Source organism: Triplophysa rosa, linkage group LG5 (assembly GCF_024868665.1).
Source record: "Triplophysa rosa linkage group LG5, Trosa_1v2, whole genome shotgun sequence".
Lineage (NCBI taxonomy): Eukaryota > Metazoa > Chordata > Actinopteri > Cypriniformes > Nemacheilidae > Triplophysa > Triplophysa rosa.
In genome coordinates this window covers 23,997,536-24,015,151 of record NC_079894.1, presented here as the reverse complement: position 1 = coordinate 24,015,151, position 17,616 = coordinate 23,997,536, and the positions used below count along the sequence as shown (strand labels likewise).

General features: G+C 37.6%; 1 protein-coding gene across 2 annotated transcripts in view; it reads left to right on the top strand.

Annotated features, from left to right (window-relative positions):
* svilb (supervillin b) overlaps nucleotides 1–15,341 on the top strand; it is a 106,371-nt gene extending 91,030 nt beyond the window's left edge. For both annotated transcript variants that reach the window (XM_057332911.1, XM_057332910.1), the window contains 22 exons: nucleotides 553–633; nucleotides 1,625–1,772; nucleotides 1,912–1,998; nucleotides 2,094–2,174; nucleotides 2,267–2,447; nucleotides 2,526–2,698; nucleotides 2,781–2,936; nucleotides 5,364–5,500; nucleotides 6,020–6,167; nucleotides 6,265–6,410; nucleotides 6,545–6,720; nucleotides 6,799–6,946; nucleotides 8,406–8,703; nucleotides 8,886–9,040; nucleotides 9,126–9,231; nucleotides 10,075–10,282; nucleotides 10,719–10,852; nucleotides 10,959–11,114; nucleotides 11,194–11,337; nucleotides 12,147–12,268; nucleotides 13,324–13,479; nucleotides 14,450–15,341. In XM_057332911.1, coding sequence (XP_057188894.1) covers nucleotides 553–633; nucleotides 1,625–1,772; nucleotides 1,912–1,998; nucleotides 2,094–2,174; nucleotides 2,267–2,447; nucleotides 2,526–2,698; nucleotides 2,781–2,936; nucleotides 5,364–5,500; nucleotides 6,020–6,167; nucleotides 6,265–6,410; nucleotides 6,545–6,720; nucleotides 6,799–6,946; nucleotides 8,406–8,703; nucleotides 8,886–9,040; nucleotides 9,126–9,231; nucleotides 10,075–10,282; nucleotides 10,719–10,852; nucleotides 10,959–11,114; nucleotides 11,194–11,337; nucleotides 12,147–12,268; nucleotides 13,324–13,479; nucleotides 14,450–14,536 — 3,228 coding nt within the window. In that variant the 3' untranslated portion in view covers nucleotides 14,537–15,341. The remainder of the gene's footprint in view (nucleotides 1–552; nucleotides 634–1,624; nucleotides 1,773–1,911; nucleotides 1,999–2,093; nucleotides 2,175–2,266; nucleotides 2,448–2,525; nucleotides 2,699–2,780; nucleotides 2,937–5,363; nucleotides 5,501–6,019; nucleotides 6,168–6,264; nucleotides 6,411–6,544; nucleotides 6,721–6,798; nucleotides 6,947–8,405; nucleotides 8,704–8,885; nucleotides 9,041–9,125; nucleotides 9,232–10,074; nucleotides 10,283–10,718; nucleotides 10,853–10,958; nucleotides 11,115–11,193; nucleotides 11,338–12,146; nucleotides 12,269–13,323; nucleotides 13,480–14,449) is intronic.
* Nucleotides 15,342–17,616: the final 2,275 nt, after the last annotated feature.

Sequence of the window (17,616 nt, the reverse complement as noted above, 5' to 3'; positions counted from 1 at the left end):
TAAAGATGTTTTGGTTCACAATCTAACATGTTTTGCGATTAAACACCTTGATGTTCAGGACTTGTCTTTTAAGTTTTCTTTTAGCCTTTATTTTTCCTCCAGCATTCTCCATCTGTGTTATTCTCTCATTTTTTTAGTGCTATCAAATTGATTAATCCTTATTAATTGATTCCAAAATAAACGTTTGTGTTTATATAATATGTGTGTGTGCGTGGTGTGTATACATATACATGTAAATATATATAAAGTATATATATACATATTGTAAATACACACACATATATATATGTATATGTGTATTTACAATATGTATATACAGTATATACAAATATTTTTTAAACATATACATGTATGTTTGTGTATTTATATATACATATAAATAAACACGCCACACACACACATTATCTAAGCACAAACATTTATTTTGGAATCGATGAATTATGATAAATTGAGTTGACAGCCCGACTCTTTACTGAACTACTTTTGTCATTTCTGTGTTGTCATTTACTCCTGTTTTCTACTTCTTGTGCTGTCGTCCATCTCTGTCTATAGGAGCCTGTCTTTTCTTCTACCTACTCTCCTCCTCCTCTTCCATCTTCCCCAAAATGCCAGTATGTAGAGCATCAGGGGCAGGTAAGAGAGACAGTGTGCATTTTGGGACCACTCCTGTTCTCATAATTCATAAAATCTCATTGTTCTTCTGAGTTTAGTAGTAAACATTCCTATGTCCACTATTCTGTTCTTCCACCAGTTTTTTTGGCATTGTTTTTTGGTTGTTTTGGTTGAACATTGCTATACTGTTACAAGAGTCTCTCAATACAGTTTATACAGTAATCTGTACATAATACAGTCATTTCTTTCATGCTGAGGTAAATGTTGGTTTTGTTTTCGACTTGTTGAATGTATTTAGTTTATTATAAAATAATTGTTGCTGTTGAAATTATGCATATTGTATTTTTTTTTTGGAGAAAATTAATTTGTATAAATGTTGTTATTTAAATAGGAAGTATATCGATTTAAACACACCAGGGGCCCGTTTCAATAAGGAGGTTCAACAAACACCGAGTTAAAATGTGAACTCAAAGTTTTGCATCTGGGTGTTAAACAACTCAGAGTTTTTTGGTTTCAGAACAGCTGATTTGAGTTAGTTCTATCAACTCTGGGTAGACTTACCTTGAGCTAAGTCTCTGTGTGATCAAAATGTGTGCTATGAATGACTGTATTAATGAATGAATGAATGAATGAGGTACACCACTTGCGCTTTAAAAGGGGGAGAAGATCGAAATAAACTCTGGGTTTACCAAAGAACTCACTCGGAGTATAGGTGACCTCTCCTTTAGAAACGGGCTTGAGTTACCCCGCTTTCTCAGGTTTGACATACCTCACATTCTGAAACGGAAAACCCAGAGTTTCCCTCATTTCAGGGTTAATATACTCAGAGTTTTCACTAAACCTCCTTTCTGAAACGGGCCCCTGGTCTAAAAAGTACCAAAATATTTTTGTACAGATTTAATGACTATATTTAGTATTTAGTGTAGTGGAATGTATTGTCCAATTGTTTTATTTATTTTTAAATATTTTTAATATAGAATATTGTAAATATTTCTACCTGTTTTCCAATCAGAAACTTGAAGAAGATAGGGAGGGGCAGATCTCTATTGAAGCGAGGAAACAGATGATCTCTATTCGGGAGGAGGCGTGGCAAAGTACAGGAAAGGGAGTGGCCAACGACTCTTCCCAATACACCGTGGCTGCCAAGATGGTGAAAAAAGGTCAGGAAAAATCAAAATATGTCATTCTGTTAGTCATCTCTCCTGCCGTCCTTACTGTCTGTACTGAACGCTTGCCTCTATATCGGTCTGTCTGATTACTTTCTGTCTGTCTCTCTATCTGTTTCTCTCTGTGTGTCAGGTCTGGCTGCTTCCTCTGCAGTTATCAGCCCGATTCTTTCCCCAGTATCTGCTAAACTGAAGAGCAGCGTCGCCAAACCACAAGAAGGTGAATGTAATGCACGTACAAAAGTGGAAAACACAAAATAAATAATCCTACTCGAAAAGTCCCTTAGTTTTAAATAAAAAAATGATGTGTTGCAGAAATTGAGGCCAGAGCAGAAATGGAGTCAGATAAGAAGCTGGAAAAGCTGGAGACGTTTTTGGGGCGTTTGAACAGTAAAGGTGAGTTTATTGATGCATGATCTGCTCACTTCGTGTTAGTTGAAAAAAAAAAATGTTTATTTTTCTTGTCTTTGTTCTCCATTCGTTTCAAGTGTCAGGTTTGCAGGAGACGACTTTGACTGTGACGGAGAAGACGGTGAAGGAAGTGATGCGATTGGACGATGAGATCTTCTCCAAGTTTTACCGCCATGTGACGGATATTCCCCGCAGCATGAGCAGCAGGATGCATTTGGAAGAAGACTTTGATGCCATCTTTGGAAAACAAACACCAAAGTAAGATTCTGTAACAGAAAGTATTACACATGAAGTCTTGTTCTGTTCCTATAAATTTGACATCTCCTTGGATCCCAGGTTGACCTCAGCGATGGTGCAGCACAGGCGGGCCGTTCGTCCCTCTCGTAACGTCCAGGCCTCGAGGAATCCCTTAAAGATTCTGGCAGCGCGAGATGACATCCGTCATGAGTACACCGAGCAGAGACTGAACGTCGGTCAGCTAGAGAGCAAGAGAATGAAACAGGAGAAGAGTGAGTGGATACTTGACGGACAGAAAGATGCTTCCCCTGTTTGTCTGTATATGTATAACGGGATGTTTGTTTGTGTTTTCAGTGAGTAAGAGCTCCAGTTTGTCGGATGCGGCTTTGGCTGGTTTGGCCCGTAAAGAGAACTACAGCAGCGTGAGTCTGCGCAGCGTGAGCATCTCAGAGCAGATGAGCAATAACAGCGCAGCTCCTTACAAAAAACTGATGCTCATGCAGGTCAAAGGTCAGTCTTTCACACCCTAGCATGATGAGACATGTTTTTGGTCACTGTTACGCCCAATAATAGCTCGATCCACAGTCAAATCTATATACAGTGAGGGAAATATTTATTTGATCCCCTGCTGATTTTGTAAGTTTGCCTGCTTACAAAGAAATGAAGGGTCTATCATTTTGGTAGGTTTATTTTAACTGATAGAGACGGAATATCAAAATAAACCAGGGAAAGGGTATTATATAAAGGTTATAAATTGATTTGCATTTCAGTCAATGAAATAAGTATTTGATCCCCAGGCAAAACATAACTTTGTACTTGGTGGAGAAACCCTTGTTGGCAAGTACAGAGGTAAAACATTTCTGATAGTTGGTCGCTAGGTTTGCACATGTGTCAGGATACATTTTAGTCCACTCCTCTGTCAATCTTTAAGGGTTCTTGGCTGTCGCTCAGCAAATTGGAGTTTTAGCCTCCTTCACAGATGTTCTATAGGACTAGGGTCTAGAGACTGGCTAGGACATTTAATGTGCTTCTCCTTAAGCCACTCTTTGGTTGTCTTGGCAATATGTTTTGGGTCTTTGTCATGTTAAAGGCACATCCACGACCCATCTTCAGTGGTCTAGTTAAGGGGAGGAGGTTCTCGTCCAAGATTTTACGGTACACTGGCCCGTCCCTCAGCCCCTCAATGCGAAGTCATCCTGTACCCGTAGCAGATAAAAAGCCCTAAAGCAGAATGTTTCCAACACTGTGCTTCTCTGTAGGGATGGTGTTCTTGGGGTCATAGTCAGCATTTCTCTCCCTCCAAAAACAGGAGTCAATTTTGGTCTCACATCACTTTCTCCAAACCTTTTCTGAATCATTTTGATGTTCATTGTTAAACTTCAGACGAGTCAGGCAGGCCTTCTTGGGCAGGAGGACCTTGCAGGTGCTTCAGGATTTCAATCTATTGTGGCATAGCATGTTACCAATGGTTTGCTTGCTAACTGTGGTCCCAACTGTCTTGAAATCATTAACAAGCTTCTTCCATGTAGTTCTGGGCTGATCTTTAACCTTTCTCATGATCATCTTTACCCCATAAGGGAAATCTTGCAGGGAGCTCCAGACCAAGGGCATTTGATAGTTATTTAGTATTTCTTCTATTTCCAAATAATCGCACCAACAGTTGTCTCCTTCTCACCAAGCTTCTGTCTGTAGCCTATTCAAGGTTTGTGCAGGTCTCCAATCTTGTCCCTGACATCCTTTGAAACCTATTTGGTCTGGACCATGGTGGTGGAGAGGTTGAAATGGAAGATACAGATTCTGTTGGCAGGCATCTTTTATATACATAACAAGCTGATCTAGGAGTACTTTCTTAAAGTGACAGGACTAATCTGCGGTCCATATAGGCGCATAACCAATCTGTGGAGCCAGAATTGTTGCTGGTTGGAAGGGGATCAAATACTTATTTCACTGACTGAAATGCAAATCAATTTATAACCTTTATATACTTTTCCCCTGATTTTTTGGTTGATATTCGTTTTCTATCAGTTAAAATAAACATACCATAAAAATGATAGACCCTTCATTTCTTTGTAAGCAGGCAAACTTACAAAATCAGTAGGGGAGCAAATAATTATTTCCCTCACTGTACATAATCTATAATAATCTATATAATGTTTTTTAACAATAAAGTAATATACTGCATATAATAATATGCGTATATCTACAGTATATGATGTGTTTATTTATGTAGTTTCTTTTTTAATATTTTTATTTATAAGATAATGTTTATGTGAGGAATTACTATATATATATATATATATATATATACTGTATACTGTATGTATATATATATATATATATAAGTATAATGTATATCTATCTATATTATGTATTTTTTATAGATTTATTTCAAAATCTGACTGTCTATCACTCTGTATAATGTATATCTATCTATATTATGTATTTTTTTATAGATTTATTTCAAAATCTGACTATCTATCACTCTGTCTGTCTATAGATTGATATATACGTTATCAATCTACAATAATAATAGTCATTTCAAATGTATTGAATTATTTATTTGCATTGTTGCAAAGCAGCTTTGTTTTTTTATTTTTTATTTCCTTAATTTTTTATATATATATATTTTTATATTTTACACATTTTATAAATTTTAGCAGTAACAAGTAAAGACATAAAAATAAGGAAAAAACATATAAAATACATAAAAAACATTGTTTATAGAATGAATGACTTAAGGTTGATCTGGACACTTTGACATTCATCTTAAAGTCAAAAAGTGTCTCAATCAACCTGAATTCACACAGCATTTAACTTTATAAAAGCTGAAATATATTAATAAAAGCTGTAGTTATATTCAGATTTTACTGCAACATTGTGTTGTTAAATGTTATGAGGATGTATTAATAATGCTGACCATAAATCGATGTTCTCCAGGCCGACGGCACGTGCAGACCAGACTAGTGGAGCCCAGAGTCTCCTCTCTCAACAGCGGCGACTGTTTTCTACTGGTTACACCTGGAAATTGTTTCGTTTGGATTGGAGAGTTTGCAAATGTCATAGAAAGAGCAAAGGTACTGCCTGTTATTCATCACAACTATAGTTAACGATTGATTGTATAGAAGCAGCTTCTTCCCCCAGGCAATCTCCCTCCTAAACAGATAACTGCTCCTTAAGAGCAATATTCCACTTCCACTACTCCTATAGTGTGCACTACTGTGCCTTATTATATCTACATCTTATGTATACATGTATATAACACTACCTCTACTTACTAAATTATCCATTTGCACAAGTGTACATACAATCTGTTAATATGTTTATTCTACTATATACTACCCGGTACAATGTCTCTTATATGTTATTATCCCCCATTTTCTGTAAAATAGTCTTTATTTTATATATGCACAATTTAGAATCTTTTAGACTGTAAATCGTATTATATTGTATTGTCATTGTGTTAAATGTCTGTACTAGAAGCTTCCAACACCAAAGAAAATTCCTTGTGTGTGCAAGCACACTTGGCAATAAAGCTCTTCTGATTCTGATTCTGATTTCTACATCACTGTTGTGTCTTTCTGCGTAACCTCCAGGCATCAGAACTGGCCACTTATATCCAGCTGAACCACGATCTCAGTTGCCGAGCAACACAGGTGGAGACCGTTGAAGAAGGCGTGAACTCTCAAAGTCCCATAGCAGCTGAATTCTGGAAGATTCTTGGAGGACCAGGCAGCTACCAACGTGGGTACAACACATACACAGACACGTAAACATCACCGATGATGGATAAGAAAGTTGTTTAGATGAACTTGTGAATGTTTTTCCTCTCTGTCTCCAGCGGCCGGGTCTCCAGAAGAGGACGAGAAGTTTGAAAGCGCAGTTGTGGAGACGAACTGCATCTTTCGTCTGGTGGATGATAAACTGCTTCCCGATGATGATTTCTGGGGAAAAGTGCCTCGCACTTCCCTGCTGGGCTCTAAAGAGGTCAGACAGACATCATCTACAGATTTACAGATTTTTCTGTTCTACTACAGTTTATTTGTGCTATTATATTTGATCATCGTCCCTTTTCCCTTCCCTGTAAAGTGCTGTTGACAAAAAAATCCTCTTCTCTATAGGTGCTTGTGTTTGACTTTGGTAGTGAAGTTTACGTCTGGCACGGTAAAGAGGTGACGCTTGCACAGAGGAAGGTGGCGTTTCAGCTGGCCAAACATCTTTGGAATGGCACCTTCGATTATACCAACTGTGACATCAACCCGCTGGACCCTGGAGGACACAACACTCTCATACCAAGGTGGGTCACTTGTGATAATTTCATATTTTATTTCAAAATACAGCATAAAGCACAATGTTCCTTTTTTGTGGTTCGTAGGAAAGGTCAAGGACGGCCTGACTGGGCCATATTTGGTCGTCTGACTGAACATAATGAAACAAGTCTTTTTAAAGAGAAGTTTCTGGACTGGAAAGATGCTTCTAGACTGTCACCAAATACAGTCATGGAGCAGCTCGTTCAGATAAAGGTGAGCAGATGAACTTCTGTGTCAGTTACAGCTATTCTTTCTTGTGTTATATCACATTATTATATTCTTTCTTTCTCTTTCACACTTTATTTCTCTTTTCATTATTCTTTCCATCCGTCTTGTGTTGTTTGCTATTTCCATTCATACTTTTGTTTATATTTCTTTCTTTCGCTCGCTAGCTCCTTGCTTTCTTTCTTTCGCTCGCTAGCTCGTTCGTTCGCTCGCTAGCTCCTTTCTTTCGCTCGCTAGCTCTTTCTTTCTTTCGCTCGCTAGCTCCTTTCTTTCGCTCGCAAGCTCCTTTCTTTCTTTCGCTCGCAAGCTCCTTTCTTTCTTTTGCTCGCTAGCTCTTTCTTTCTTTCTTTCTTTCTTTCTTTCTTTCGTTCGGTCGCTAGCTCCTTTCTTTCGCTCGCTAGCTCTTTCTTTCTTTCTTTCTTTCTTTCTTTCACTCGCTAGCTCTTTCTTTCATTCGTTCGTTCGTTCGCTCGCTAGCTCCTTTCTTTCGCTCGCTAGCTCTTTCTTTCTTTCGCTTGCTAGCTCTTTCTTTCTTTTGCTTGCTAGCTCTTTCTTTCTTTCGCTCGCAAGCTTCTTTCTTTCGCTCGCTAGCTCTTTCATTCTTTCTTTCGCTTGTTCTTTCTTTCTTTCATTCGCTTGCAAGCTCCTTTCTTTCTTTCGCTCGTTAGCTCTTTCCTTTGCTCGCTAGCTCTTTCTTTCTTTTGCTCGCTAGCTCTTTCCTTTGCTCGCTAGCTCTTTCTTTCTTTTGCTCGCTAACTCTTTCTTTCTTTCTTTCTTTCTTTCTTTCTTTCTTTCTTTCTTTCGCTCATTATTTCTTTCTTTCGCTCATTCATTCTTTTTTTCGCTCGTTCTTTCTTTTTTCTGCTCGTTCTTTCGTTCTTTCTTTCTTTCTTTCTTTCTTTCTTTCTTTCTTTCTTTCTTTCTTTCTTTCTTTCTTTCTTTCTTTTTTCAGTCTTTATCTACATGTTTCTTGGTCACTAACTCTTTTTACTTTTTTGTTGTTCTCCCTTTCTTTCTTCTTCTCTTTCTCTTGCTCGTTCTTTCTTTTGCTTGTTCTTTTTTTCATTCACTCTTTCTTTCGCTCGTTCTTTCTTTCATTCGTTCTTCCTTTCATTCATTCATTCTTTCTTTCTTGCGCTCGTTCTTTCTTTCTTTCTTCCACTCATTCTTTCTTTCACTCTTTCTTTTTTATTTGCCCTTTATTTATTTCGCCCTTTAGTTCTTTTTCTTTTTTAGTCTTTGTCTACATGTTTCTTGCTCACTCTCTTTTTTCTTTTTGTTGTTCTCCCTCTCTTTCTTCTTCTCTCTGTCTTCACAGTTGCAAATATTAATGTCTGTTGTGTAATTTTATATCAGGCTTATTTAATGATGCTTAATTCATATGTTGGCTGTATGTTTGGTGTATTATAATAATAATAATGTTGTTTTGAAAATCAAAATCTCTCAGGAGTCGCCGGTGACAGACTCTGGTTCTGAATGTCGGGCGTACAACGCTTCTCTGATGCTGCCGGTTCTGCAGTCAGCCATTAGCACAGTTCTGGATGGTCAGGATGTGGGTAGAGGGCACGGTCCGGTGGAGAGCGCCTCTGAGGACAGCCTTAGGTCTCTGGAGATCAGCACCGTAGCAGTCGACGTCTGGCACATTCTGGAGTTCGACTATAGCCGGCTGCCCAAACAGAGCATCGGCCAGTTTCACGAGGGAGACGCTTACGTGGTGAAATGGAAGTACATGGTGAGCGCCGCAGGTAGGTAACGGCATGAAAACTTCTCTTCTGTGTCTTTTATGTGTTAGATACCAACATGGTCCTTTTAAATGTGTATGCTGCTATAAGGGTGTGTCATTGTGTGTGTGTGTGTGTGTGTGTGTGTGTGTGTGTGTGTGTGTGTGTGTGTGTGTGTGTGTGTGTGTGTGTGTGTGTGTGTGTAGTGGGAAGCAGACAGAAACCAGATCAGGCACGCAGTGCTGGTCCAGGTCGAGAGAAGTGCTGCTATTTCTTCTGGCAGGGCAGGAACTCTACTGTCAGTGAGAAAGGAACGTCTGCGCTCATGACCGTTGAACTGGATGAGGAGCAGGGAGCTCAGGTGAGAAGAGATGCCAGAGTGAACACAGTCAAAGCTGCTGATCTTTCTTTCTTTGGCTCAATCTGTTTTTGTTTGTGGTGTTCAGATGCAAGTACAGCAGGGAAAGGAGCCGCCCTGTTTTCTGCAGTGTTTCAATGGGGGGATGATCGTGCATTCTGGGAAAAGAGGAGAGGAGGAGGATAACATACAGAGTGAGTCACTCTCATCTGTTCTTGAGGAAAGTCAGAATTCTATACTTCATATTATTTTGAAAACGTATGCATTATATTTACTTTGTAAAGTTGTTCAACTTGACCTTCCATTTCCAATCTGGTGAATAAATCCATATAAATTGAATTGTGTGTGTGTTTTTAAGCATTGCATTTAAAATTAGGGCTGTGCAATTAATCGTAATTGGTTTTCAATTTCAATTTAGGCTTCTGACAATTATGAAAACAAAATAACCAAGGTCAGACAATTATTGCGCAACATTCTGTTTAGCAAGGATTTTCTCATTTCTTCTTGTCATTAAACCTCAGTGCACCTCTTTCACTGACAAAGACATCTTGAATGTATGTTTTGGAGTTTTCAGTAGGTTTGATAATTTATCTTAATGTAATTTATTTTTTTAAATTGTATATTTATATTATTATATATAAAAGATGCAATAAATTTGAACTTATTTGACATTCTTTCCCTTATTTAGTTACTCATTAATTAGTAAGTGAATGAGTAATCATAATAAATAATCAATGTCAGTACTGTCCCAAATAATTGTGATTATAATTTATGTTGTCATATAATAATTTATGTTAAAATCCAAGAAGTGACTATTTTTAAGAGATGATACCTGGTCTGTAAGCCTGTCACATTGTCACATGTGCACGGTATAATATATTATATTAGCAGAATGCTACAATTCCTCTCAAATCACGTCTCTCTTGCTTGTCATTTCTACATTTTTGTATTGGACTGTGTCTATTCTGTCTTTATCGTCCTGGTTTCCGTGTCCCACTGTTCTTATTTTGAGTTCACATTGACCCGCTATGTTTCAGATGAATGGCGTCTGTATTGTGTGCGTGGTGAAGTGCCAGTAGAGGGCCACCTGCTGGAAGTGGGCTGTCACTGCAGCAGCCTGCGATCACGCACCTCGATTGTGCTTCTGAACATCAACAAAGCTCTGATCTACCTGTGGCACGGCTGCAAGACTCAAACCCACACACGACATGTAGCTCGAAAATCTGCTGAGAAAATCAAAGAGCAGTGAGTCATGCACATGCAATGATCAGAAGAGATGTACATTTACTACCACCTGATCTGCTGAGACCACCACAACCTTACACAAAACAACTTTTTTGTATAAACTTGACTGCTCTTTAAAGGGATAGTTTACCCTCATGTTGTTCAAAACCTCTATGTGGCATTTTATTCTGTTGAACACAAAAGAAGATATTTTGAGCAATGTTTTGTGTTTACAATGGAAGTCAATGGTTGTTCGGTTACCAACATTCTTCCAAATATCTTCTTTTGTGTTCTGCAGAAGTGAGAAAGTCATACAGGCTTGACGTGAGGATGAATAAACGATAACAGTACATTTATTTGGGGTTTAACAATCACTTAAGAAAGCTTATTATTGGCTCATTTGCCAGTCGCTTTGAATAAAGTCGTGTGCTTATGATTAAATGTAAATGTTTCCAAGGCGACCGCTGGAGGCGGGGCTTCATAGTAGCTGCAACTTGACCATTCACGAATGCGAGGAAGGTGGTGAGCCCTTGGAATTCTGGGATGCATTGGGAAGCAAAGACCGCAAGGCTTATGACTGCATGCTGCAAGGTACAACATGCTTCTCTTAACAGTAAAAAAACGTTTTTGCTTCTCCGGTACATCTTAGCCTGTTTTTTCTTGCTTTATTACCAGATTTGTTTGTTTTCTATTGTAGACCCCGGCAAGTTCAACTTCACACCCCGACTCTTCCAGCTCAGTAGTTCTTCCGGGGAGTTTGTAGCGCTGGAGTTTTTCAACCCATCCAGAGCTGCAGATCTGGTTTGCTCCCTGCCTTTTCTACAGGAGGACCTTTTCTCCGCCCCTCAACCAGGTAAACCACACAGCATGTTTACATAAGTAAAAGAAACAATAAACTTTGATGCGCACTGACCTTCTCTCTCTCTCTCTAGCTTTGTTCCTAGTGGATAACTATCATGAAGTTTACCTGTGGCAGGGCTGGTGGCCGCAGGATTCAGAGAGCACCGGCTCTGCCCGCATCCGCTGGGACTCAGACAGGAAGTGCGCCATGGAAACCGTGCTGCAGTACTGCAGAGGTGATTGGCAGCTTTAGCAGCCAATAATCTTTGGCTTGGGATTCTCCAGGAAACCTGGAAAGCTTATCTGTGCACTCCAGACATTATGTGGTAGAATTTCTTAATCTCTTTGGCTACTGATAGTGGTAATGTCTTTCAGCAATAATTTAATAAAAGCTTATAATTGTTTGGTCTGTTAATATTTGACCTACAATAGTCGCCAAAAGTAATGTCCGGTGGCATATTTGTACAATATTTGTCTTTAATATCCCCTAGATTAGATGAAATTATCAAAATATGAGATTGTATGGTACAAAATGGATAAAAAACTAAACTTTTAAAATATTTAGTGGACAAAAAATGCAAATTACAGCACATCAGGCAATGTTTTTATTTATTTATTTAAAATGCATAAAATACAAAATGCTTAATGGAAATAGAGCAAATATTGACTGGTTTTAATAGTTAATAAATATGAATAAATGTAATATTTTGTAACCATTCTCATAAACCTAGGAGTCAGTAAACTTTGCTTATTGTGTTGTGTACTTTTTTGCTGAAGATTTGTTTCAAAGCTGAGCTACGGTGCACACTCCAAGGGAGCATACAACATCTTTAATGCATCTTCTAAAAAAAAATAATTTTATGATGTTGGACATCCCCTTTGGCCACCGTTGTATATGGGATTTTTAAATGAGTGATGCCAATGTCTAGGAAACATGGTTGTTATTAATATTGTTAAGCTGAAGCCGTCTGTGATTTGTTTATATCTCTTAAAGACATAAACTAGTTAAAAGAGCCTGTCACTGACACTTCTCTTGCTCTAACAGAGAAGAATGAGAAGAAACCTCAGAAGTCCTACCTGATCCATGCTGGACTGGAGCCTCTGACCTTCACAAACATGTTCCCCAGCTGGGAGCACAGAGAAGATATCGCCGAGATCACAGAGAGGGTTGGTTCTGTTTTAAATTTTGAGCTCAACTGTATGGCGCTAGCAACACAAAGTTCAAGGGTTTGATTCCTAGGGAATGCACATGCTCCTGAAATGTACAGAAAGCTCTGCAAGTCGTTTTGGACAAATAGCTGGTGCTTTAAAATAGATAATGAAGATCTAAAAATCCCTTCAGTCAAAATTTAAGTAGCTGCTTTAAGCAAAGAGTACAGAATACCAAGAGGTGAAACTCTGGTGCTTTTTGGGAAACAGTCACTAGGTGGCGCTTTGGTAGCGCAGCTGCCATTTTCGAGGGTGAAAATACCAGACATACAGAATAGAGCAATAGAAAATTCTCAAATTAAGTCATCAGTAAATTTTATGACACCTACAGTAAATGTTGTATTGTCATATATATGTTTTATGTTATCAGTTGTGGAATCCAACCATTTAGCCTACTTTATTGAATATGTCCATTTGGTTCATCTTTAGGCATTTACTATTACTATTATTAGTCACTATTTCTCCACTAGGTCTGAAATACATATTGTACGTTTTAATCCCCTGGAACACACAACAAACATGATGATCTTATAGAACCATGCTGATAATTTAAAACACAAATTTAATGGATTTATAATGTTAAATTCTATTGGAATAATACAAAAAACACACTACAAAATTGAATTTTGTTATGGTTTTAATGGTAAAAACGAATGGTTCATAATGGTAATCATTAATTTCTGTGATGGTTTCTATTTGATTTCTATTGTTGTTGTTTTTTAGCAAGGATGCATTACTGCTGAAAAAACAATAAAACTCAATTCTAATGGTTTCCATTAAAATACCATTATGAACCATGAGCTTTTTCCAGTGAAATTTGGGTATTTGACAGATTAATATGCAAATTTGTCCTTTGGTGTGACGGCAAAAATTTAGGAAAGAACAATGACGGAAATTCTCTCTTATTGCAATAGAACATTCTATTATGTTTCGCCTCTTGGTGTCTATACTCTTTGGTTTACGTATCACGTTTGTAGACCTAAATACATTTCTTGTGTGTTTGTGTTGTGCAGGAGGCAGAAGTGTATAATCAAATCATTCTGGTTGAGGATGTTTTGGCCAGACTCTGTCAGAGCATCTATCCGCTCTCAACATTGCAAACCCGCCCCCTTCCCCAGGGCGTCGACCCCCTGCGACTCGAGATATACCTGACGGACGAGGACTTCGAGGTGAGCCTACACGTATCCTGAAATGCATTATAAGATTGTGTAAATCAGCTGATAAATGTTTACAGCCCCTTTATTCAGAACAATCTTTTCATATGAATCATCCACATACAGTACTGAGAATTTGATGTTTTACCTTTCTGACTCTAGGCTGGGTTGTAGGGAATTCTGGGTAGGTATGTGTTTGTATTCAGACATGGACTTAAGTCACAGGGTTAGATGGTTTCTATGGTAACCTCTCCTTCACTATTCACTGAAGGCATCACTTTCCTGCCTTATCTTCCTCCTTGCGTCCTGGACGCAACTCATCCGGTCCGCTCTTTTTTCAGCCAAATCCTTGAGAGCTTTTAAAATTGACATGAAAACACATGCATGCAAAGACCTCACGCTCACAGAATGTAAAAGCATCTCTGAATCAGCACACAGATCTGACAATCTACTTGTTTCCTTTCCAGCAATACTTTGCACAGTTCTGAGATCTTTTTATAGTGTATCCTACTAGGCGTGACGTGGTAAATCCATAAATCTGTTCCACACAAAAGTGCATTAACACCTACAGCCATCTGCGACAATAAAGTAAATGCATTTCCAACACTCGTCTTTTAGCTGTCATCGTATTTTAATGGATAAAAATGATTTTAATATCAATCTGGATTTGTCACAAGTTGTCACAAACAGACATTTTGCTCTTTGCTCAGGTTTATGTTCATGTTGTCCCCACCCACAGATACAACCGTGTTATCTATATAGTTCATATAGCTTGCTTGGTTATTTTCTGATAAGCTGTGAATTTGTTTTAAATTCACTTTCGATATGAACAAAAGAAATTGCACTGGAGGCACGTCCCGCCTAGTCAGGTCACATTCCCGTAAACCTCTCCCGACTCACTATATACTGAATCTATGCATGTTGCATGTACACTTAAATAAATGTGTATCTCCTTTCTCTCTTCTTGTTTTGTTTGTTTTCTCAGAGTGTGTTGGAGATAAAGAGAGAAGAGTTTGATGCTCTGCCGGGATGGAAGCAAGTAAACCTAAAAAAAGCCAAAGGACTCTTTTAGAAACCTGACGACAGAAACGATGGCTGTTTATTTCCTCTATGACCACAGGTTCTGCGGTCACCCCGATTATTCGACCTCTCTGTTGGTCAAGGGAGACGATTGCGCACTGAGAACAGGGTAAACGGTCAGGTCAAAGGTCACTTTAGGATCTACAGATGCACCTGCTGTGGCGTCCGCTTTTGATGTATTTATTACTGTACGTCTGTGGAGGTGATGTGTATGTGTCCGACTCCTCTACATGTCTATGTGCTACAACTTGATGGTCACGATTGTTCCCGTGCGATCTGTGTGCAGTATGACGTCTAAAACGAGTTTATTCACTCATTTCGGTTTGTCTGAAAAACAGGAATCAAACCCATTCATCATGTCCAAAGTCATGCACCTCTATCTGTCACGCTTTGGTCCGATGTGCAGTGGGGTTATGTTGTAGTGTGTATTTATGTTTGACAAGTCTGCTAATAATTTGAAATTGTATAAAAGATTTTGTAGGAAACCATGAAAAGATTCTTGTAATGTTGTCATATGTCTTAGTCCCTTTTTTCAAGAAGAGTTTACATGTCTGTGTTTTTTCTGTGTTTTGTGTGAATGGCTGCTGGTTGAGATCTCTTTATGAGCTGTGATGAGCTTCACGTCTGTATTCGGATGGCGGCATGAAATATTGGACGAGCGAAAGAAAATAATTAATTTAAATGTACAGTATAGTGCCTTGCTTTTGTGTACAGTTTCTATACCAGACACACACTAGTCTGCATTTCAAGGACTTTCTTTGTGATAAAAGAAATAGTGAATAAATAAAGCATATTTAAAAATATGTTTGTCTTCTTTTATGATGGGAATGACGATAAATAACTTTCTATTACTTCGGATTCAGTTTAAACGTATAAGCGTTCATATAATGAAGGTTGAAGGCTGGTCTCTTTATCTTTTGTGTTTAATTGAAATGAAAGTGTTTTAACACCCATCTGTAATTGTGATCGTTGCTTCAGTACCCAAGACTACATCTTGATATGCAAGTATGACTTTTATTTACTTTTTTTGTACGTACAAAAATATGTACATCAACAAGTTATCATATACAGTATCTCACAGAAATGAGTACACCCCTCACATTTTTGTAAATATTTTATTCTATCTTTTCATGTGACAACACTGAAGAAATGACAATTCATTTAAAGTTTTGTCTGTTTTTGTTTGTTGATTAATGTTTGTGTTGTTTAAACTTAAATTAGTCAAATCAGGTGTTTAGTGCCTCAAAGACACCTTGATGTGGCCGAGCACCTGATATATTTTGACCTCAAGGATTCTGTCCTATTTCCAAGTCAATCCTATAGGATCTCTCACATTTCGTACAAGAAAATATTGTTTGCATACGTTGTTAATGTGTCGTTCATGTTTTAATCTCATTGACCTTCAGCTCATTCATTAATGTTCCTCTAAATTTTATATCAGCAAAGTTATATTTTACTTTTGCAGGTTTCATGTGTGCTTCTTCATGATAAGTGATGTGACAAGAATCTGTTCAACATTTTCAGCCTCTAGAAAGCCATCCTTTGATCTGATTCATTTGGTCATGCGTGTGATTCTGCAAATTATTGTGTGTGTTGCATGTACAAGATGCATGACAGGGAGAAAAATAATCCATCTTTAATTCTGTCGATGGATTTATCATGTGTAAGAGATACATATCTGTAGAAACTGTAGCAGTGGAGAGCTGATACGCTCACACTCTTGTGACAAACCAGCTCTTGTGAAGCTCAGACTCGGTGTTCCTCTGTAGATTCGGTGAATCTATAGATTTTTGAACTGACTTATAAGCAAGCTCAATGTTATCACCGCTTTGCATGTAACACATGGAATATAACCACAGAGTGCAGCAACTGTGATGTTCACAATTTTCTATTTTTTATGGCCCTTTGTTCTAGTCTTCAGCGGTCTCTGTCTGTTTGTTTGGTCACACCAGGGTTCAGATGGCAGCGTTCATATTTACTTAGATAAATCACACTAACAGAACAATGCTCACATGAACATAAAGGTTTATACAGTTTTATTGTCAAGTGAGAGTTGATAGAAACAGAATATCGTAGTATATCCATATTTCGTGATTTTTGGTCATAAATCATTATTATTAGTCACACTGTCACTGGGTTTTGCAAATATCTATCCAATAAAAAGTAGCAAAAAGTGATTGTCAACTTTGACAACACAGTAATCATTTAAAAAGTACAGCGTGTTTTCCATTACCTGAAAAGCAGCAAATTTGGACAAGCTTGGTTTCGGAAGGACAGTGACAATATAAATTTAATTTCTTTAATGTATTCGTATACAAAGAAAAACACATTAAAGAAAGAGGAAGGAAAAGAAATATAACCACAATATATAACTTATTGTATAACATCATATATCCCTAGTCTAAGACACACCCTTATCCGTACACCACACAATTTGTTTCCTTTATCACAACGTGTTTTAAAACGATCACTTCAAAAGCCAAGTAAACTAAAGGAAACCCTTAACAGCATAATGTTGACTTCAAACTGAACTTGCTAAACAATAATAAGAAAGCTAAACCTCTGTTAATTCTCAATAAGAACTTTGGTACATGTATGAAGAAAATAAAGTAAGAAAATTGTTAAAGTTGTCTTCAGAAATGTATTCATGTTTATGTTTTATCATTAGTTACGAAAGATATAAGTGCATAGACCTAGGCTACGCAAGAGCCATTTCTTGGAAAATAGCGTACATAAATTAGAAACGGCATACTAGCCTACTTACTAGTTTATCATTTTTATTAACTATTTGTTTTTTTGTTAACCACATAAGCTACTTGATGTAATGATTTGCTACTTAAATCAGAAAAATAACACGAGTTCTTAAAACTTCAGTTATTGAGTTCACACAAATGCTTTTAAGTCAACCTAACTTTTTCAGAACAAATGAACTTATTACATCTAATTATTTTTTATGTTTTACAGGTTTTATAACTTCTCAAACTTAGACGGTGTTTAATTTTTTCCAAGTATAGTAAGTATACTTCTTTAAGCAGTGTGAATTTAATTTTTTTCCTGAAATATGTTCCAGGT